This window comes from Heloderma suspectum, chromosome 1 (genome assembly GCF_057233095.1).
Source record: "Heloderma suspectum isolate Gila_16-S chromosome 1, 16-S_ref, whole genome shotgun sequence".
Taxonomy (NCBI): Eukaryota; Metazoa; Chordata; class Lepidosauria; order Squamata; family Helodermatidae; genus Heloderma; species Heloderma suspectum.
The window spans coordinates 115,734,780-115,757,760 of NC_139458.1; the positions used below are offsets into that span (position 1 = coordinate 115,734,780).

Here is a 22,981-nt window from a genome sequence, read left to right on the forward strand (position 1 = left end):
GTCCTCCTGGTATTTGGGAGGCGCCAACTTTGGCATGCTTCAGGTGCCAACTAAAGGCCTGTCTTTTTACACGGGCCTTTCCTGAGTGATTGTGCTGCCCAGCTTTGTTAATTATGGTGTTGTGACTTTTATAAATGTTTGTATTTACTTTAATGTATTTGACTCTTTGTAAGCTGGTTAGAGATATGGTAAGCAGTATATAAATCTATTAAATAATATTAATAATAATAATTCCATAGAAGAGAGTTAGGGCACAATCCTATGCATATTTAGATAGAAAAAAATCCTACAACTCCCAGCATTCCCCAGCTAGCCATGCTGCCTCGGGAATGCTGGGAGTTGTACTTTTTTCTGTCTAAACATGCATAGGGTTGCAATCCTTAAGAATGTGTTAACAGGAAGTGGCAGAGGAAAAGGCCATAGCACAAGGGAAGAGCATATACTTTACATACAGAAGGTCCCAGGTTCAAACCCAATAAAATAAAATATGAAGTAGCAAGACTGACAAAGACCTCTGCTGGAGAGTGACTACCACTTGGAGTAGACAGTATTGAGACTGACTGTATAAGGTTGCTTCATATGTCTATGCAACATCAAAGGTGCCTCAAATACCAAACAGTTTTGTAAGAGGTTAACATTTCTAATGCAAAAGTTAATGGGAACAACAAACAGCTTACGGAGGCTAATCAAAGAAAAGAAGTAAAGCCTGGGCATTTGGACAACTGCTGCTCCCAGCAAACTGGTCCTTTATGGTATCACAGACATTATTTTCCTTGTATAAGGGTTCTCAAATATATGACAACATTTAAAGCATTTGCTTCCCCTGAAGTGAATTGCAACTGACTGTGCTGTTGCTGCCTATGCCTAAGGGACCCTGTGCCTCATTTTGATAACATTTTCAGTCTGATAGGGTTGACTGAATGGAACTTGTGCAGGAGGGTTTTCTTAGGAAATCTGTCATTGGATCACAACAGATAGGCCATCTGCCACACATGAGGCATGTTTGGCTTAGTACATGGAATATTTGGCATGGGTGTGAGAAAATTGAATTCAAATCCCTCCTTTGCCATGGATAAAGGTGCCACTGGGCAGTCTTAACATAGGTAACATAGGCCTTCTACTAGGTCAGACTATTTTTCCATCTAGCTCAGTATTGTTTGACTGGCAGCAGCTCTCCACGGTCCCAAACAGAGATCCTTCTACTTGATCCTTTTAGCTGGAGAAGTCAGGAATTGGACCCGGGATCTTATGCATGCTGCAAAGCATGTGCTCTACCACCAAGCTTATTGTCCCTCTTGGGCAAGTCACTGACCCGATTTACACGTTGTGACTTTCCCATGGGTTGTTTAAACCATGGGTAGTCATGAACAAGTGGGAGTGTGCTGGTTCCAGGTTGCCTGCCTGCTCCTGCTGTGATAAACAACCCAGAGACACCCTGTCCCTGGGTTGGTTATTGTAACATCCAAACCTGGATCTCTGGGTTGTTGGGGGATGAACCCAGAGTTTGAACCCAGAGTTATTATTTTAAAAGAATACTTACACAGTAAAGTGCTAAATATGTGATGGCACACTGCCTGATTTTAAAACTTACCAGCCAGTCATGGAAATTGCTCCCAGGCAAATCAGTGGAAACTAGCTCTCTGGATTGGCTGAGAAGAGATAATGGCTGTAGAACTGCACGTTAGGGAACACCAAACCTAATTTGTGACCTTAGCAGAAGGTATGAGGATGCAAGCCCAGGAGTGTGTTTTACATTAGGCCACATATCGACAAGGAAAATTTCAATTAGGGGTTGTAGTGACCACGTTTTAGAGGGTTCTGTTACTGATAATTCCTGTTCTATTCCTGTTTTATATTTTTTTAAATATAAAAGTTCTGAAGCTGAATAGGTAGTTATTGTAATAACCTTAAGGTTATCTCAAATAACTTTTAAACTGAAACAAAAGCACACCTTAACAGTGTTGGAAAATGTAGGAAACATCTTGAAAACAAACTTTTCCCTCACCCTTCCGTTTGATGTTGCTATCTAGCTTGGACAGTGCATTATTTTGCCACAGCTGTGTGGGTGTGAAGGGAAAAGTTGAAACAGATAATACATAAGCAAGTATAAGAGAATAGTGCTCTTGGCACAATGCCTTTGAACCCTGGATATAAATCAAGGCACATCAGTGGCATTAAGCAAATTGGCAGTACAGAACAAGAGATTTAGTTTTAAAAATGCAAATTGTGGACCTGAATAGCCACTCTTTTGCTTGCATATCCGAATCCAAATGTAAGATGTTGATCATCATGCATATGGAATTAATTCTTGGAATTACGTAGCTAAATGAAACTGTTATTGCACATTCACAGACACTTTAGTTCATTTTTGTATGCTACCATGTGTGTCTGTAGTATTTTGGCCAATTGTGTATCTTGGTAGGAAGGTGGCTTAGAAATATTAAGAGTGGATTAATTCTCAGGGCCCTCTGCCATCATGTCCAGAAGCGGTCAGTTGGAAGGGCCAGAGGTAAGTGCATCGCTCAGGTCATATCAACATCCAGAGCAGTGAGCAAAGAACAGAAGGGTCAGAGACAGGTGGTGTGTAGTCAAGGTCAGGGAAATAGTTGGGTTCCAAGAGGCAAAAGTCCAGAAGAAGAGGAGGTGAGGCACAAGAATCTGTATGGCTACTCTTAGGGAAAAGTTGCTCAGAATGAGAAACCAATCCTGAAGCAAGAGTTATGTAAGGCCAGCTAGGTCTCTATCATTTGGTCTGCGTAGCTGTAGTATCCTTCTTTGGCCATTATCTGGGTGGAGCTGTAGTGCAGTAAAGATCAGGCCATTAGCTCCCTCTGCCTGTGAGCTGCTCTACTGGTGCAGGGCCTGGTCCCTTCTGCCAGAGTCCCTGGTTCAAGTTCTTTGGCATCTTACATGAATGAATGAACGAATGAGGTAGACATACTGAGAGAGTTCAGAGGTAGTTGGTGAAGACATTCACTGTGTTCCCAGCTGCAACTGAACCCACGTTTACCTCAAGACAACAAGAGGTGATGTGGTAAATGTGGCTTGAGTGTCAAGATAAGTTCACAATACATCAGTAGTCCAACAAAATTAGCACTTCATATTGAAGATAGCATGAGCACTTGGAGTTCCCAAAACATCTTTCCAGCATTGTCGTTAATGAGAAAGCCTGCCGCAGGCTTGTCTAGTCCTTGTTCAGATGGAATAGCAGGGACTGTCCTTCCTGAAGAACTTTTAGATTGGACCTGTTCTTAACTGCCATTTCTGAAAAACAAAATTGGACATTGCTTCTCTGTTAAACCATGTAAATGTATAACATTTAGAATTGTTAATTTACTGACATTTAGGTTGAGCAGAGGTAATATACCAGGGGTGGGCAGCCTGCGGCAATAAGGCAGCATGCGGCCCTTGTCCTAATTCCAAAAGCCCTCTGCAAGCGATCAGTGCAGACTTCTGTCAAGAGCAGTCTGTCCTTTCCATGGCAGCCTGCTGGGCAGGGAGGGAAGGGGAGAGAGAGCAGTGGCTCTGCCCACTTTTGGCTCTGGTCTCACCTGCTGCTGGCACGTGGCCCTTGACAAAAAAAAAAGGTTCCCTATCCCTGCATTACAGTATACAAGTATACATTGCTGTTACTATACTGCTTCTCTTCTCTTTCACATGTGACTCTGATGGATCAGATCTTGGATGAAGTTGAAAGGAGAAGGGGAATCTCTGCTGCCCTGGTTTATCCATTTATGAGAAGTCTGATGGAGTCTCCTTTTCCTGCACCTGGAAAGACAATCAAAGTCAAGACATTCCTGCCTGGATCTGGAAACGAGGTAAAACGAAACTTTAAACCATAGAGTAAAACCCTAACAAAACACCACTCGCCGACTCAGAAAAAATAGAGAGAAAGAAATTAGATCACAGAACCCTGGGGGTGACACATCTTGTGATAGTTTGAAAAAAGAAGTTAAAATTTCCATTTGTAAACTGTTCCATTAAGCAGTTTATCTTAGTGTGTATGTGTGTGACTACTTTGGAAATCTAACTTCATATTTGTTTAACAACTTATCATATACTTCAAGGCCTCTTGGTTTTATCTGTAAAAATTATTATGTTGACAGGCTTTATCACAAGGTCAGCAAGCTAGCAGCCAGCCTCAAGGTGTTTTTCCCTATGACTAATCCCCAGTTGTTAAGTCAGGAAGCTACAAGTCATCACAGGCAAGAAGGGTGGAATTAGAAGGTATCACCAGCACTTAGTGATCATTCACTACTCTGAAACGAATATTTCATGCTTTTGCCTATATTTGGTCATTAAAAAGACTCTGAACCTTGTGTATATTATAGATGTGTATAATTTCATTTTAGTCCTAGAAAACGAAGCTAGCCAAACGAGATATAATACCTGGATTAGTAATGTATGTGAGCTAATGCTTTTAATGTCATTATGTATGAATCATGGAATGAGTGTCTGTTTTAACCTGAATACTCAGCTTCATAAGCAATTACCTACATCAGCTTCATGCCAAGGGTGCTTAAGGCAAAATGCACACTTTTTCCGCCATGTACACATTATTGTGTATATGTTTGAATATTGATGCACATGTTGAAAAAAGTAACATGTGAAGTGGCACTGAGAAAAGTGCTCAGTGCATCCTCAAGAATCCTGAGCCAAGCAGATGCTCTGGGAAATATTTTGTGGCGTTCAAATATCAAAGAATAAATCGACCCAAGACTGGGCTAATGTTTACATTACAGCATGACCTATATTTGCGGATTGCATTCAGGTAATAGAGCTTCGGCGACCAATGGACTCTCGCCTGGAACATGTGGACTTTGAGTGTCTGTTCAAGTGTCTGAGTATACGGCAGATCATCAGAATCTTTGCTTCCCTCCTATTGGAACGCCGAGTGATCTTTGTAGCAGATAAACTCAGGTAAGCCACACAAGAACTTTATGAATGAAGTGTCAGTATAAGACCACAATGGTAGAATGAAGCAACTTAGGGTGATGCTCACAAAAATTAATAGATTAGAACACTCAGCAATGTACAGACTTTATTTAAAGCATGTTTAGATGCTTCCAGTAATCATGTCTCCTTTCTCATTTTTTTAAAAATGAAGGTATTTTTGTGTTAGGCTTTCATTAACAACTTTTCAGGAATTTTATTAAGGAATTAACTTGTAGCACTATGCCACCCTATATTTTGAGGTGGGGAACCTCACATCTGGTGGCGAAATCCAGCCCTCTGGGATTTCCGAGGCGGCCATGCCCCCTTCACCTGGCCCCAACCCCTTTCCCCCAACCGTTGATTGTTCGGTGGCTTCCCGGCTTTTGCTCAGTTCTTTCTCCATTCTAAAAGGTTGAGATGCTTCCTTGAAGGCTTAGTTGCTGGCAATATGTTGGTATTTTTGCTGCTTTTGCCCCTTCCTTCTTTGCCTTTGGCCCCACTCACCACTGGAATGCGGCTGCAGAGAGCTTGTTCAACATGGAATTCAGCCCTTGGGCTGAAAGAGGGGAAACATGATAGAGGTCTACAAAATCATGCAAGGTGTGGAGAATGTGGACAGGGAGACATTTTTCTCCCTCAAAATACTAGAACCGGGGTCATCCCATGAAACTGATTGGTGGGAGATTCAGGATACATAAAAGGCAGTACTTCTTCACACAGCACATAGGTGTATTCACTACCTATATGGAATTCCTGTATGGAATTCACTACCTCAAGATGTAGTGATGGCCACCAGTTTGGATGGCTTTAAAAGGGGGTTAGATAAATACCTGGCGGAGAAGGCTATCAATGGCTACTAGTCCTGATGGCTGTGTGCTAGCTCCAGCACCAGAGGCAGTGAGCCTATGTACTTCAGTTGCTTGGGAACATGGGCAAGAGGGTGCTCTTGCACTTGTGTCCTGCTTGTGGGTTGGTCACTATGTGAACAGAATGCTGGACTAGATGGACCCTTGGTCTGATCCAGCAAGGCTCTTCTTGTGTTCTTAACACCCCTGTTATATTTTATCTCCTGTGGTGTGAAGCTAAACTGCCTGGGCTCTGGCATCTGCTGTATTGCTTGGTGCATACCATGGGCATATTTATAGGTGAGGTGACATGGCAGCCTTCCCCATCCTGGTGCCCTCCAGATATTTTGGTCTACAACTCTCATCAGTATTAGCCAGCAGACCAATGATAAGAGATGATGGGAGTTGTAGCCCAAAACATCTGGAGGATACCAGGTTGAGGAAGGCTGGAATAGGGGTCTATTTCCTCCCAATTTAAGAAATGAAGAGGATATGAATAGCTTCAGCCCCACACATCTTTGCTTGGGTGAACTGGATCATTCAGCTTTTCTCATTTATGTTGCTATTACATTGCTATTACTGTTCAATATGATTACCAGTAGTGTGAGAAAACCGGGAAAGATCTTATTGGTTCCATGTAGTGCTCTTCCAGAGGCATTCACACTAGACTCACACAGCACAAAGAGTGCAATATGCCATCTCCATGTAAGAGATGCATGTACTGCTGTGGGTGGTGGGGAGAGAGCCGTGCTTCCCCTTTCTATCTTCCTCATGTTTAAGTGATGTGCACTCTAGTACTGGAGCAGTGGAAGTGCCCAGAACTAAAAACAACAGGAAGAAAAGACAAAGCATCACAAAATGGTGGGACAGTGGAAGAAGATAGCCTGCCAGCATTTGCCATTTTAAAAGGCTACATCAGCCTTCCCTAGCCTGGTGTCCTACAGATGCGTTGGGACTGCAACTCCCATAATTCCCAATGGCCATGCTGGTTGGGAATTATGAGAGTTGCAGCAGTTGCAACACATTTGGAGTGCACCAGGTTGGGCAAGGCTGGGCTAGGTTAATACTCCCTGCTGCAGTGGCACAGCAGCATTGAGTGCTCAGTATCTAAACACTTTCTTAAAAGTAAGAACATATGAAGAGCCATGCTGGATGAGACCAAGGGTCCATCTAGTCCAACATTCTGTTCATACAGTGGCCAACCAGCTGCTCACAGAAAACCCACAAGGAGGACATGACTGCAACAGCAGCCTCCCACCCATATTCCCCAGCAACTGGTGTACATAGGCTCACAGCCTCTGGTACAGGAGGTAGCACAGAGTCATCAGGACTAGTAGCCATTAATAGTTTAAGAACACAAAATGGCACAGATTTGGGCTAGGGAGAAATTGACTCTTTCACCGGAAGAGCCCATGATATTTTCACAACCATACGCCGCATTGCACTCACAATATTGCAATGGTTATAGCATTGTAAAGTGTGTCATTACCTCGGCAAGTAAATATTGCAGTCTGTGTGCCAGGAAAATACAGTTTCTCCACAAGTGATGTGTTGGGTGTGGGGGTGTCAACTGGATGATGCTTAACAACTGAATGCCCACTTGCACATTTCCTTGCCTGGAAAAAAAATGCCTGGAAGGGAGCCAACACATTTGTACAAGAAAATCAAATAGATTTTTCTATGTGTGTGATGATTTGTATACTCTTCTCTCTTACACTCCAAGAGATAAATAAATAGAAATAATTGGTAAGGGGTTTGGTTAGCATAAAAAAAAAATCACACAGGACTTGAGTTCAAAGATACAATTGCAAAACAAAGAATTCCATTCATCTGTCAGTTTGAAAAGTCTCTATAAAATATTGCTTAAGGCTTTATAATGAAATGCTACACACAGAGTAGCATTTTCTGAGGCGATAGCATTCTGTAACCATTGCTGTTGTGAAGAGTTTCAGTAGTAAAGGTGTCATATGTAATTGTTTTGTGATCATTATTATGGCAGCCATTTCAGGCTGCATTTCAAGGGCACCACCGCTGGGAGGTGCAGGGTGCAACTGTAGCTCAGCACGTAAGCATATGCTTTGCATGCAAAAGTTCTCAGGTTCAGTCCTCTCAGCTGGGGAAAAGACTTTGGATAACCACTACCAGTCAATATGGACACTATTTATTTGTTACATTTATATCCCAGCTTTCCTCCAAGGAGGCCAAGCTGATGTACACATAATCCTCCTCCATTCCATTTTATCCTCACAACGAACCTGTGAGGTAGGTTAGGCTGAGAGTCAGTGACTGGCCAAAGTCAGCCAGTGAATTTCATGGCTGAGTGGGGAATAGAACCTGGGTCTCCTGAGTCCCAGTCCAACACTCTAACCACTACACCACGCTGGTTGTGCTAGATGAAGCGATGGTCTGACTCCGTATAAGCAGTTACCTGTCTTCCTATGTATTTACAAGCTGCCACCGCTAAGCCGCGGCTAGGGTGCTGTGCTGATGCTTTGCCTTCACAAAGGCAATTAGGAGTTTATGCAGGCTGGTGATGATATCATGGGTTCATACCTGTGGAGCTGCTGTGTGAATTGGACTCAGCTCCCCTCTTTTGTCACCACTTACTTGCAGCTTGCGAGGGAATATTTATTGGTTATGACTAGATTGCTCTACCTCTGTGTTCCTGACAGTACACCTTAGAATAGTGCCAAGAATTGTTTCATGAATGATTCCACACCCACACACCCCAACATATAGAGTTGATGATTGTAGGTGTCTTTGCAGGCCAGTGATGGAAATCTGCCCAGGTCATCTTTAATAGCATAAGCAGCCCAGTGAAGAACTTCTCCTACATGATGACAAGGAACCATTACAACGTTCAGAGACCACTATGATTATATTACAAAGCCTATAATTCTCACCAAGCATCTCAACATATTTGATTTTGTTAAATCCTTCATATACAATGCCCAACAAGATAATCCTTAAACATGACTCATGTCTTTGCAACATGAGGTTTATGTTGGCTTGCATTCATGGGAAAAAAAATGCTTGGTAGAAGGATAAAGGAGTTAAGAGTTATTCTTTACATTGTAACCATAGTTAACACAGTTTTTTGTGCAAAGGGATAGTTGATAATTGGCTGATGTGATGTGGAAAGTATGTGCTTCCTTCTCATTTTATGCCCCCCACTCTCGCTTTATCATTCAGACCTTGTTTGTGTTCTGCTGCTTGTCATAAAGCTCGCTTGCTGCAATCAAGGCAGCATGCAAATTAAAGCGAGACCACTTTAGCCATGCAGTCTTTGATCAAAGCCATTTACTGCCATGTATAAGGATTAATTTCTAAAAAGGGGTGGGTGGGGTGGGGTGGGTTGATTTCTAAAAGAAAAACAAAAAGAACAAGCTCATTGCAGGGGCTGGTTAGCAAACATCTCTAATAGTGCAATCTTGTGCTTGTCTACTCAGAAGTAAGCCCCACTGAATTCAGTGGGATGGGCCATGTTTCCATGACAATGGAAGGAAAAGCTAATGGAGGAGTACCAGATTTTTTTTAGAAGGGATCAGCTTTGCTGTGAGCAGGGTTCCAAGAGCAGATTCTCCGCAGCAGTGAAAACCGCTTTACAGAACATACTTCCTGGTAGGGGTGGTGGTTGGAGTGAACGTCATGACTGGCAGGAGTTGCTCAACCAATAAGGCTTCCCCCCTCTCCCCCACTTTCTTCTTTCCCCTGAAAGTCCAGATGCACCTGCATTTCAGGAGCAAGCCTCATTGGGCACAATGGGAGTTACTTCCCAGTAGACACACATATGCTTGTGCTGGGAAAGAAGGGGGGCGGGGAGAACACAAAGATGGAAACCAGCCTCAATTTTAACTTGCAGGACCTCATTGACCACAACGAGAGTTACTTCTGAGGAGACAGTAATGGGTTTGTTGTGGGAAAGAGAGCAGTAAACAAAGACAGAAACCAGCCCCCATTTTAACCCCCAGGATATCTATAACAATATGTGCCATTTCAATTGAGAGGGAATCTTTGTAAGTTCTGTTGTGGGCATTCAAAGGCAAGCCTCATTGACCACAATGGGAGTTACTTCTGAGGAGACACTAATAGGTTTGTTGTGGGAAAGAGGGGGAAAACAGCCCTCATTTTCTAATTGGTTTGTTGTGGGAAAGAGAGGGAAAACAGCCCTCATTTTAATGCACAGGATCTCTATAAGGAAGGTGTGAAGTAGTTACTTCCTAAGGCAATGAATCTGAGCCGCGAGATTGTGCTTAATCAGACTTAAGGAATTGGGCTTTAAAATGTGCCGTGTCAATTGAGGGGATTCTCTGTTGTTTCTGTGGGCATTCAGAGGGCAGCCCTCATTCAGCACAATGGGAGGAAACACCTATTGACTGGGGTCATGGTGAAAGGCACACCCCTGGGCAGGGCTAGCATGCCCGACCTAAATGCGGGGTGTTGGGGCACACAACAACTATACCGGGGAGAACCTGACTTAAGGAAAAGAATCGGACTTTAAGCAGTCTCAGGAAATCCGGTTTTTCCCTGATAAGCTCTGGGGTGGCTGCTGGATGGCCATGACATCATGTATCCCTAAAGGCCTCAACATGCAGCCTGCTTGGAGTAAATCACTGGTGGAAACACCCCCATGGGCTCCCAGGTCAATGTGTGTGGCAGCCTTCCCCAACCTGGTGTCCCCCAGATGTGTTGGACAGCAACTCCCATCATGGCCACTGGCTGTGCTGGCTGGGAATGAGGGGAGTTGCAGCCCAACACATCTGGCGGGCACCAGGTTGGGGAAGGCTGATGTTTCGGATTGCAGCTGAAACATTGTTGTTGATGGTTGTACTAGTTTTAGAATCCTCAGGACTCCGACCCAGTAGCTGCATCCCTTCCCAGGACATCTTGACTGTGGCTATGGTTTCTCCCTGGTCTGAATGGGCTGTTGCCCCTTTCACATTCCATCCCCTTTCTAAAACAGACTCCTTTAGAAACACACATGGTTGGAGGTGGGGAAACAGGCCTTCAAAGCAGGCACGACTTGTGATCTACCAAGCTGAATCCAGCCCACCAGCCATGTACATCAACTCAACGGCTACATAAAAAACCCAATTATTTTGTCTCTCTAAGGCTGTAGAAACTTGTTTCACTGGGCTTCACCAGACTGTATGGCTGGTGGACTGTAATGCGTCTCAGGACAGAGGACTGTGTCCCTCTCAGTGTCTGTCCACATATTGTGGAAAGTTAGTGAGATAATAACTTCATATCAATGAAACTTACGGATAGAACTCTAATCAACACCAGACAAGATAAAATATGGCCTGTATTAGGTGCTTGCATTATGTCACATAAAAATATCACATGAAAAACAGTTGTTTTTAGAAATCTTTACTGTTGTGAAATATCTCAGCTTTTGTTTGGCTTTAAGTCACCTTCCTATGCTGTTTATTTTCTGTGTCTGAAACATTATCCTTTAAATATTCTTCAGCATCTGAGTTTCCAGTAAATGCTGCCACATCATCTTGTGCTGTGGTTTGCTCCTAATCAGCGCATTCATTTTTTTGCCTTTGAATATAACTATTGTCCCTGAATGCGTGTGTTAGCAAATTCTGTAACTTAGGGACTTTTCTCACGGTCACAGCTATTCACTCAGCATTTTTCAACTGGCATTTTTCTTTCATGGCTAGCAGCAATGACTCATGCTTTTATTTTGATATTTTCAAGTGTAAGAAATATTGTAACAAAATATGCATGGCATGTCACTTCTTTAATTTGAGTAAGGGGAAAAAGGGGTTCCATGCTTTCAGTCTGTATGACCCATGGGACCAGAATTTGAAGTTAGATCAACAGTTCTTCTGTCTGTCTTCAGACCATCCGCATTATTAGATACATGCTGTCTTCAGAACATGTTATCATGGTTTGAGTGGCTTGTGGATTAGAGATAATCTGAGTTGGCATCTCCCTTGGACTATGATCCTAAACAAACGCTTGATCGCAGTGGTACCTTGTATTTCCATGTGAAGTATCCATGCTTGGAGGCCAGATGTTTCCCTGGTGAGCCTATTTGGAAACCACGTATTTTCAACAGCAGTTCAAAATATACTTGTGGTGATGAGGAGGAGGGAATAGTTCATCACAAACATAGAGCAAGATTTTATATCACTCATCAGTCAGTCCACTTTGGTTGGCAAAATGGCAATTGGCTTCTGATGACCTGCTGAGGAGACTAGTTAATTCCTGCTGTGGCCCCAGATTTAAAAAGTGGCCTGAGCATGAGCACAGTAGTGAAGCACGGTGGCATTTAAGGCTGCAACTACATCTCAGTTTGCACATATAAATTGGGCCGTGTCTGGTTTAGATGTTTATTCCACAACTGTGCCAATTTGTGGCATCTGTCACACTCTCTTATCTGCCACATATCATCCACACTTACAATATAAGCAAAACAAGTATAGCTATAGAGTAAATTGGTTTAGGTTAGTGGTGCGTCAAATAAAGTTATACTCCCCACACTACAAAATTGTGTTTGAAGATTAGAAACTGTGTTCTCCATTCAAAAAAGGTGAGGTTTTCCTGTAATAATTTCTTTTTTATGTATCAGAATATTTTGTGTTGTCCAGCGTCAATCCTGGCTTTCATCACCACTGTAAGATGCACTAAAGAAGCAGGCCAGGTTTCAGTTCTCACCATATAGCTGCCCGCCACCTCTGCTTTTTTGATCATATGTGCAAAACTGCTGATACAGCCAGATGTTTTTCCAAAGTGATCAACAGACAAGAAAAGTAAGAGGACTGTGCAGTTGGTGGCACTGTTGGTTGGAGAACTGCATCAGGGTGTTCGCATGGGTGGTACACAATACACATAAAGGAATGTTTTGCAAAACCTGTACAACACGGTGGCTCCTTTTTTGGTTGCTGTGTATACTTGCTTTGAAACTAAACACCAGGAGAATAGTTTGGAAGTTTGTAGACATGCCCAAAGATTAAACACACTGGATTTGTACTAAGTCACTGGCAATGCTACTCAGACCTGATTATTTAAATGTAGTTAACTTCTTTTCTTGTAACCCCAAAGCCAAAGGAAACAACAGAGTGTTTTGTGACAACAGATCTGTTGTGTCATAAGCTTTCATGGAATGGAGCCCACTTCCTCATCTGTGGAAGCTTTATGCCACAATAAATCTGTTCATCCTTAAGGTGCCCATCTTTGTTGTTTTTGCTGCCACAGAATAATACAGTTACTCCTCTGGAAGTCAAAATCAAGGAAGATTGTCACGTATGTATAAGTGCCTTTGACAGCTTGCTACTCCCAACTGTCTCCCAGTGACCCAGCACATTGGACGATCTGCAAAGGAAAGCTAGCGAGAGATGGCCCAAAGCAGAAAGTTCCCCAAAGCGTGGGAACTGTACATGAGAGAGGATGTTAGTGCTGATTTACATCATGGCTCTGCCTTCAAGAGGAGGGCAAGTTACAAAAGGGCATTCTATAGAAGGCAAAGATTATGTGCCGAACGCTAATGGAATGTTTGTGTTCCTGCTTTTAGATTAATGTGGTTCTCGTTTTAGTTCCATTTGCTTATTGAGTTGATCAGTTACACTTGAAACTTCCACAGTCATTAAAAGCAAGTTAAAGAATCATGCTTGGGAGTCTGAAGCATGCCCTACATTTTTCTTTTCTTGAATCAGATCATTGTTTGTTTGTTTTTAAAAATCAAATACATTCTATTCAGCAAGATAAAAGTCGAGGCCAACACATCACATGCTGGATAGCAGTACTACAAGTGAAATGTTTGATAAGGAAGCCTGCATTAATCCTTGTGCAAGCAAGGTCATGAAAGTCAGTCGGTTGCCTTGACTGGGCCCCTCTATGGTACTAAATTAATTTCAGTGGAGAGGGAATTCCATCCACAGATTTATCGGTATAGTAAAGCAGATAGGAATTTCCTTTGGGCAAGGGTGTTCCATGTGCATGTCGGGGATTGCTGGATTGGCACCCATGCATGTGCTCTCACACACACCTAAAGCAAAATGATTTTGTAAATACAGAATACTTGTACAACTTATTTATTTCTGTGGCTATCCCACCCTATCCAAAAGACTCAGGGCAAGTGGCAGCTTTTAAAATACATTGAGTATCACAGAAGAAGGAAGTTCTATTGCTGAGGAGCCGCCACCAAGAATGTCTCTTTTTGTGCCCTTTTTATTCTGATTGGGCACACAAGTGATTTGCTTATGAAAGTGCTGCTCTTAGAAATATACAGGATAGAGGAGGAAGGGGAGACGATATTTATTCTTTACTAAGGATATTTATATCTCACTTGTCTAGTACAAAACTAAACCACTTTAAGGGGACAACATATACAAAAGTGTAAAGCCAGAATCGCAAAAACAATTAAATAGCTAATAAATAATAAATAAATAAATGTCAAATTCAGAATCAGAAAAACAATAATGAAAAAGAGAATCAGAAAAATTAATAAACATGCAAGCCAAATGCCAGCCTAAACAAAACAGTTTTCAGGAGATTACAAAATGCCACTGGTGGAGGGTAGGGTGGTGGTGGTGGAGAAGATCTTCCAAGGAAGAGAGCTCCAGAAGGTGCCACCACTGAGAAAACCCTTTCATGTCATCCCATGAAGCGTGCCTGGGATGGGGCCGGGACACACAGAGGCCCTCTCCTAATAACCTTACATGAGAAGATGGTCCTTTAGGTAATCTGGTGCCAAACCATTTAGGGCTTTAAAGGTGGTATCCAGCAACTTAATTACACCTGGGAAGAGACAGCAGCCTGTGCAACTGAAGTAACAAAGGGTCAGATGCCCACAAAGCTGGCACCAGTCAGCAGCTTAGTTACTGCATTTTGCACTAGGTGCATTTTTGGATGGTTTTCAAAGGCAGCCCCACACATAGTACATTGTCGTAATCCAGTGCAGATGTAACTGAAAGGCATGTGTGGCTGAGGCCATGACTGTCTCCCCCAGGAACAGGTGCAGCTGGAGCACCAGCTAAAGCTGGTCAACAGCACTCCTGGCTACAGACAACACCTGAAAATCCAGGAGCAGGATAGAGCAACCTCAAACTATGAACCTGCTCTTTCAAAGGGAGTGCAGCCCCATTCAGAGCAGTCTAACCCCCTACCACTGAGTCAACAGTCCTCGTGACCATGAGCACATCTTGTCTGGTTTAAGTTTCAGTGTGTTAGCCCACATTCACTCCATCAGAGTGCATTATGGTAGGCCTAAGCTGTACAGAAGGGAGCAGTAGTTTAACATGACAGGTGTGTGTGTGTGTGTGTGTGTGTGTGTGTGTGTGTGTGTGTGTTGGGGGGGCGTTGTTTTCTTTTACTGTTGCATTTGCCAAGGTTAACTGAGAGTATAATAGCTGGAGTTTCTAGAATTTGTGCTGGATCCTACATAGGATACTGTAAAGAGCATTTCCAGCCATCAGCTTTTCTAGCAATGGTAGCTGTTCCCTCACCACAACTATTCCATTAAATATATTGGATCAGCACAAACTTTGGCACAATTAACATCAAGTTTGGGGTGCCTGGGATGCCGGCATGTCAGTGTCTTGGGGGTCTGCAAAAACACTATCATAGCTGGAGAATTCAGATGTACGGAAGTGCCCTAAGAGTGCTACATCAACAACACAGAGCTTCCAACCTAGCCCACAGAATCATGGTTTCCACCAGTACACAGCTCCAGTTGTTACTGAAAAGCAAATGGTTTTGTATCTTCTCATGTGTGGTCTTTCGGAATGCTTTTGCTTACAGATGGCAAGAAGTCTCAAAACAGACGTTTGATGCCATCTAGGGTCTCCAAAAGGCCTTGCACATCACTAAATTGACCACTAATAAGCCAGCATTTTCATGTTGTAAAAACGCTCTAAAGCAAATGGGTATTCATAACTCTTTGAAACTAAAAAGGAGACCCAAACAAGTTCCAATTGTATCAAACATTTACTTAGTTGCACTAATCTGAATTACATTCCAAAAGTTTTGTTGTCTTAAGTTTGGGAAGAGAAGAAAATGCAAAGCGCTGCAAATGGCAGTTCTTAAAATAAAAGCCCATCCCCTACTTTTATTCTTTGAAAACTTATTGGTAAAGTATAAAGTAAGATTATATTGGAAAAATGCTCTACATAATGTAAGACTGTATTCTGAAGACTGTATTGGGAAGGTGCTCTAGTTAAAAGTACAGGATTGGGAAGAAATTTCACAAGAAAGACCAAAAGCATTTTTGAATGTGTGGAGGTCCCTGAAGTGCCTTTCATCAGAAAGTTCTCTACAAGTGCCAGTGTGGTGTAGTGGCTAGAGTGTTGGACTGAGAGTCGGGAGATCCGGGCTCTAGTCCCCACTCGGCCATGGCAGCTCACTGGGTGACTTTGGGCCAGTCACAGATTCTCAGCCCAACCTACCCCACAGGGTTGTTGTGAAGATAAAATGGAGAAGAGGAGATTATGTACTCCGCCTTGGGTTCATTAAGGAGGAAAAAAGGTGGGATATAAATGTAATAAATAAATAAGTAAAATGAAGCACAGCATAACTATTATACTACATCCTGCAGATGGAGGAGCTTGAAAAGGAATGCCAACAAAAGAAAATGTACTTGGGCAAGGTCAAGGGCAGCAAGCACTTAACTCTTCTAATTTCCAGAGTGCTATGCTACTCAAGGACAGGGTGTTCTTCTTGCTTATGGTGGAAAAAATGTAAGCAGAGATATTGGGATGTAGTTGAAAGTGGAAGCAGAGGAAGCTGCTGCACAATTTCAGAGAGAAAGCAGTGGCTAGCCTAATAAGAGCATTGCCATTAGGGTAGCCTTGGCAGGATTACTGTGTTGCAGGCAGAAATTCAACAGGTGCAGTTTTCCCCTGACTGCATATTCAAGCTGGGAAAAACTGCCTGCCAGGTTGCTGCTGAAAGTGCAAAAGTGGTGGCAAGCCCCTTATCAGTGCTGTTAGTGGCAACTCTACTTGACAAACCACTGGCTGAATGACTGCATGTTATGAGACCATATAGGAAGAGGAAGCAGTTTGTGCACTCTGGGTATAAGATTAACAAGGCATTTATGTATGAAGACATGTCAGGTGTTCTTCTTCTGGAGCACACACCTCTCATGGTGGAAGAGACATGCACATCCCCCCCCCCCCCCCGGCGCCAGTCACACTGGATGTGAGGGTCGTTCTTCCTGCCCTCTTCTTTATGGATAACACGCAAAGTCACCCCACAAAGTCCCCTTTTGGGGTGGAGAATGTGGGCAGCCTCTCTTTTCTGAGTTTCATTAAAACATAAGCAAGGAGTTGCTTTTGAAAGCATGTGCTAATGTCAGCTCTTTTCTTTTCAGCACCCTCTCCAGCTGCTCTCACGCTGTGGTAGCTTTGCTGTACCCCTTCTCATGGCAACACACCTTTATTCCTGTCCTTCCTTCTTCCATGATTGATATTACCTGCTGCCCTACTCCATTTCTGGTTGGATTGCTGTCCAGCTCGCTGCCCAAACTAAAAGAGCTACCTGTAGAAGAGGTAAGAATGGAACCAATCATTCACACTAGATTAAATTCTCAGCAGAGAATCCTGCAATAAGATCAAAAGACCTTCATACCTAAATCAATACTTCCAACAAACTGAAAAGTGTGCCAGCACCATCTTTGTGCTAAAAGCTTTCCTCGACATCCACCATGTACAACCAACCTATAATGCAGGGATGGGCAACTTTGGGCACTCTGGGGGCCAATTTCCAGCCCCTGGCCCCTCTGGGGGTCACACTTCTACAGCTGCTTTGTCACTGAAATTTGGCAGCAGCAAAAAAAAAGGGGGGGGGAAGAGAGGGTGGATTGCTGTCAGAATTTGGTGGCAAACCTCTATGGAGACTTAAAAGGGTCACATTTAGCTTGAAAATAAGACTGTGTTTTTGCTGCCACTACCGCATTTCAGCAGCACAGGAGCAGCAGTGGAGGGGGCTACACATAAGGCCACTGGGGGGATGTGGTCTGCTGGCCATGTGTTGCCCATCCCTGCTATAATGCTTATAATGCTGAATTTGGGAGAAGGGGAAGAGAAGTGAAGTTAAATAGGTGATGATCTCATATGGAGCTCTTTGACTTCAAGAAGTCTATGTTCTGTTTTGCCTTAGCTGGGAATGAGAGTTCCTTATAAGGCGGGTGTTATTTATAAGCTTTCCTTTTTTCTGCCTGCAATGCCTGCAAAATTTGGCTAGAGTAGAGTTTAGATAATTTTAAAAGACGTAACAAAGCCTAGCACAGAAGTAAAATATTATGGGTCACATATCTAGGCATGGGAAGGGGCAGTGGAGCAACTATTGCTGCACAGTTTTACTGATTATCATGAGAATTAAAATAGTATCATACAGTTGAGGGATAATAGTACACCCAAATATAAATAATACATTCTTGCAGGATACTGTGCTGCATAGGGAGCAATGTGATCAAAATGTTGTTGCCAGAATCTCTTCTCCCTTTATATACTTCCGTCCAACATGAAATCAGCTGAATGTAAGAACTGGTTTCCTGGGGTGTAAAAGCAGCACACCCGAGAGCAGTTGATGAGGGGATGGTGCGTAGGTAGGTGCTATTGGTCTGAAAAATCAGGATCGAGCACAACTGCACACCTGGCTGCCATCGTCATTCTACTCTGAAGTGTCATGAAAGCAGAGGAAGAAGCAGTGTCTTGATAGTGCTGATTCTGAGCCACTGTTGTCTCTGACATAAGTAAACTACTTCTCTTGTATCTTTTTACTCTCTTGGGGCGCTTCCAAACAGAGGGCTCATAATGGTACCAATCAAAATGCAGTGTGCACCTGTCCTGTCTTTTCCTCCTTAGCAGATATATTTCTGTTAAGAAAAAAAGACTGAAGAAGTGGTGAGAAAACACAGCAAAGTTGCAAATGGAAGATGACAACATCTGGACTCCATGTATAATTTGAGGCAGGCTGATTGCACAATAAAGGCCTCATCTGGAAGCACCTTTGCTCTCAAATGTCATATTATATTGCTCATTTACATATACAAGGGTAGCTTCATTAGTGATCAGAGAGTTGACTGTCCGGATCCTGCACAGTGCTGGTACTGTTTGTTAGGAGAAACCACGTGGTTCAGCTGAATGACATAGTTCCCCCCCACACCAGCGCTGCCCCACCTTGGAAGGAAGACCAGGTCATTTGCCTGACCGATGAAATAGCTTCGTACATATGTTCTTGGAACACCATGGGATCCAGCCACTCAGAAGTGGGTTCCATTCTGCCCTTGTAATGTATGAATCAGGCCCTATATCCAGAGGTATCTCTCTCATTACGATGTTGAGATCGTTGTTGTTGTTCAGTCGTGTCCGACTCTTTGTGACCCCATGGACCATAGCACGCCAGGCCTTCCTGTCCTGCGCTCTCTCCCGGAGCGTGCTCAAGTTCATATTCATTGCATCCATGATGCTATCTAGCCATCTCATCCTCTGCCGTCCCCTTCTCCTTTTGCCTTCAGTCTTTCCCAGCATCAGGGTCTTTTCCCGCACTGTTTATACAAATAACAACGGGGTGTTCCCACAGTGCCCCTTTCCTTGAAGGTCTTGGATCATTATAGGACTCTGTGTTCTCTGTGGAACTATAGACTCCATTCACCAGGGATAACAATCCTGCCAAGGATTATATGACCACTTTCCCAGATGCACTATCACTGCTTGAATAAGGCAAGGATACCAACCATATATGCATTTATTTTGTAGTAAATCTCATTGAATTGGACCTTTCTGCCAAGTAAGTCTTCCCAATAAGATCTTCCCTTTCTAAAAAAAAGTCAGATAGCAGTAAAATGTCTCCAGGCGTCAAGATAAAACCTTTCTGTCTTCATTCTCTGTAGGCTTTGATGGTGAACCTCGGATCTGATCGTTTCATCAGACAGGTACTTTATATGTTTTGCTTTGTGCCTTAGAATGTGCAAAACTACTTCACAGCCTGCTCCAGAAAGATAAATAGAGCTGCCAGTCCCAGTTGTGAAGGTGTCCCTGGCAACACCCTGGCTGAGGGAGGGGGATGTCAACCTTATAAAGAATCAGTATTCCCTGCAGAAGTGTAGGACTGGCAAGACCTCAGTGTCCTACACTTCATATAATTTTTCAGTGCTTTGGGCAGAATCCAACATTGCCACTTGTGTGACAGGAGTTTCTCCCTCTGTCCTCGACCTGGCAGCCCTCCGCACCTCATGAAAGTCTGTTCCAGAGGGCCCCCCATCCCACCACCCAGTTCTGCTGATGGAAGCAGTTCCATCAATTGGAATACTTGATTGGATTTCACCCTCTGCTTGCAAGATGTGTTGCCAGCACATGAGAAGAGCCATTTGCCTACAACTCACTCCCTGTGTATTACTGCATTGCTTGAGTGCGACTGATAGTCTTGGCACTGTCAGTTTCTCATGGGTCAGATGCTAATCTAATGCCCCTCTACTGAGCTGGATTGCAGTTGTAGACTGGGAGGGGGCTGAGCAGTGCAGGAACAGCACTGGCATGAGATTGTCTGGGGCCACATTGTTCCTGTTTGAACATCCTGCTGCACTGCCATTTCTTTGCAGCGAAAACTGCATGATGTTGTGTTGGCCACTAGCATAGAAATGCTTTAAAAGGGATTAAATAAATTCATGGAGGTTAAATATTTCAATGACTGTTAACCATCATAGCTATGGATGTTTGGAGGCTGTATACCTTTGATTGCTCAATGCTGTGGATGAACATCAAAGAACGATTGCCTCCTTGGCTTGCTTATGAGCTTCCCTAAGAATCTGGATGCCCTTTCCTGACTCTAACCCAGCATTGGCAATCCATATGTTCCTATGTGACAGCCCCAACAGGACGGGCATGGCCAAGGAGAAAAGGCAAACAGGCTTGCTACTTTAGTTGCACTAGACCTCATAATCTGGGTCTACCTTAGATGAGCTTTGTGGACTGAAGTGCATTAATTCCCCATCTGAGAGAAGATATATGTGGGTTGCTTGTCCCTGTGCCTTGCAATGCAAGTCTGTTTCACTCACTTTGCATGCAAATCTGTAAAAGTATCTAGAATGCTATTAAGTTTAGTTGGCCTAACCATGTAAAATGCAGTGGGAGATCTTTTGCGAGCTCGTCACAGACAGCTTCAATTTAATAACCTTGGGAGGACTACATGTCATTGAATTTCACCAGTGCTCAAAGTTCTGGTGTTTCCCATGGAAAAGGCACAGCTCTTGGGTCCCAGCAATCCTACCCCCAATTTCATCCTTCTCACTTTCATACAGCAGTCCCCTTAAGAACTCTCACTTCTTCTTCCTAGGATGGAAGCACTGGCTGGGTTCACACAAGACAACAAGCCAGAGTATAGGTTGAGTATGGTTGTCATTGAATTTTGGTTTGGTATATTGTGTGAACCCAGCTGTGCTAACAGATCATGGTTTGTTAACAGTGAACAACCTATATAGAGAACCCGTGGTTTGTTGCTGGGTTGTGATCTGTGGGTCGTTCACGGTTAGCAAACCATGGTTTGTTAGCATGGCTGGGTTGACACAACACAACAACCCATGATTCAACAAGCCATACTCAACCCATACTCTGATTTGTCATGTGGAGGTCACTGTGAAGCAACTCCTTCCTTCCATTCTTCCTGTGTCCAGACATAGTCATGGACATAAAGGGGCTTCAGTGGTGGGAAAGTTGGAATAGACCCCCTGGAAGGGATGGATCTTAGGAGTCGTGGAATAGTTGTCTTACCCCATCCGTCCCATGCATGTGGCTGGATTCACTGTCGTTACTGCTTTACAAAAATGCTTACAAATTATTTCTTATGTTTGTTATTAATCTGATGTTTGTTCTCACTAAAATCACTATAAAACTGCATCCAGAAATATAAAATTTTGAAATATATACAAGCATTTAGTACTTTATTTGCAATATGTACAGGTATTAAACAACAAACATGTTTGCAAATTCTAAATCCTGAAAACTCTTTGATTGGAAATAAGCAAATAAGGGAGAATTAACTCTTAGCATTATTTTCCCCCTTCAGATGGATGATGAAGACACACTTTTGCCCAGGAAATTGCAAGCGGCTCTGGAGCAGGCTCTAGAGAGGAAGAACGATTTAATAAATCAGGATTCAGACAGTGAATCAGATGAGGGTAAGAGAGGCTAGGAAGAAATCTGATCACCTTATCTGCAAAAATATTTTTTCAATATTAAATACCACTTGACAACAGCAAACAGTTTGTGGCAGTATTTAATAAAGACACATTATTTTTCAAAATACTGTCACACATTACTAATCATTTGGTTGAATGAGAATTCTTCGATGACTATTTCTTTGGCTCACTTAATTCTGTTTGGTGAGATAATTTAATTACAAGCTTGAATACTGTGCTATTCCCAAAGGAAGAAAAATAAGAACTGCATTTGGTTCGGAAGGGTTTGCTGCTTCGAGTCATTGTAGTTTCCCTAGGAAAACAACTGATGTATCTCCCTATACCTATCCAGTTTCACATGTGCAGTAGGTCTTTAAAAAGCTTTAAAACTATATTAATATTTCTTAGTTAATGAATGGCTGCATCCCACTTAGCTTTGCAGAGCTTGGCACTTTCATTTGTTTAACGAATGCCAGTGGAATTGTGTTCTTTACATAGAGTAAGTCTTGGCAGGACTGAAGTGCAAATCATTTATGTTCATTTAGTGGCATATTAACTGGAAAGGAGTGTCATTGATCTGGTACGTAGCCACAGTGAGCCTCAGTGCGGGTGTTTTGAATATGCAAACCCCAATTGGGAATTGTTGTGTCATGCGAACCCGTCCATCAGGGGTTATGAGAGGGTTAAACAACTCTCGCATAACCCCTGATGGTGGGTTTGGATGACACAGTAAATGTGTCAGGGATCAGGGGTTGCATATTCAAAATGGCAGCTGGCACATGCTGTGCCTCATCGGGGGTAAATAACCCACAACGGGCCATCAGATCATGTGAACTGGCCTATAGTATGACAACATTGTTGAAGAAGTCCTGTAATTTTTTCTAGTAAAACAAGATGTTTCTTGATTTTTGGAATACAAAGGGCTTCTTACTAAACTGAATAACATTGTCATAAAAAAGCCACTGTGAATGGGGAGGAAAGGGGTCTCTTAGCTGTCTCTTCAAAAATTAATGGGAATAATTCACCTCATGACACTATTAAAAGCATGAGAGCTTGGTCTGGCAGTTGTATT

The 22,981-nt window shown here is 43.0% G+C and overlaps 1 protein-coding gene across 4 annotated transcripts in view; it reads left to right on the forward strand.

Annotated features, from left to right (window-relative positions):
* The window catches only part of DENND2B (DENN domain containing 2B), a 210,434-nt gene that overhangs the window by 182,407 nt on the left and 5,046 nt on the right, over positions 1-22,981 (forward strand). For all 4 annotated transcript variants that reach the window (XM_084854644.1, XM_084854633.1, XM_084854623.1 and 1 more), the window contains 5 exons: positions 3,678-3,818; positions 4,772-4,920; positions 17,104-17,281; positions 19,627-19,668; positions 21,798-21,909. In XM_084854644.1, the coding sequence (XP_084710770.1) occupies positions 3,678-3,818; positions 4,772-4,920; positions 17,104-17,281; positions 19,627-19,668; positions 21,798-21,909 (622 nt within the window). The remainder of the gene's footprint in view (positions 1-3,677; positions 3,819-4,771; positions 4,921-17,103; positions 17,282-19,626; positions 19,669-21,797; positions 21,910-22,981) is intronic.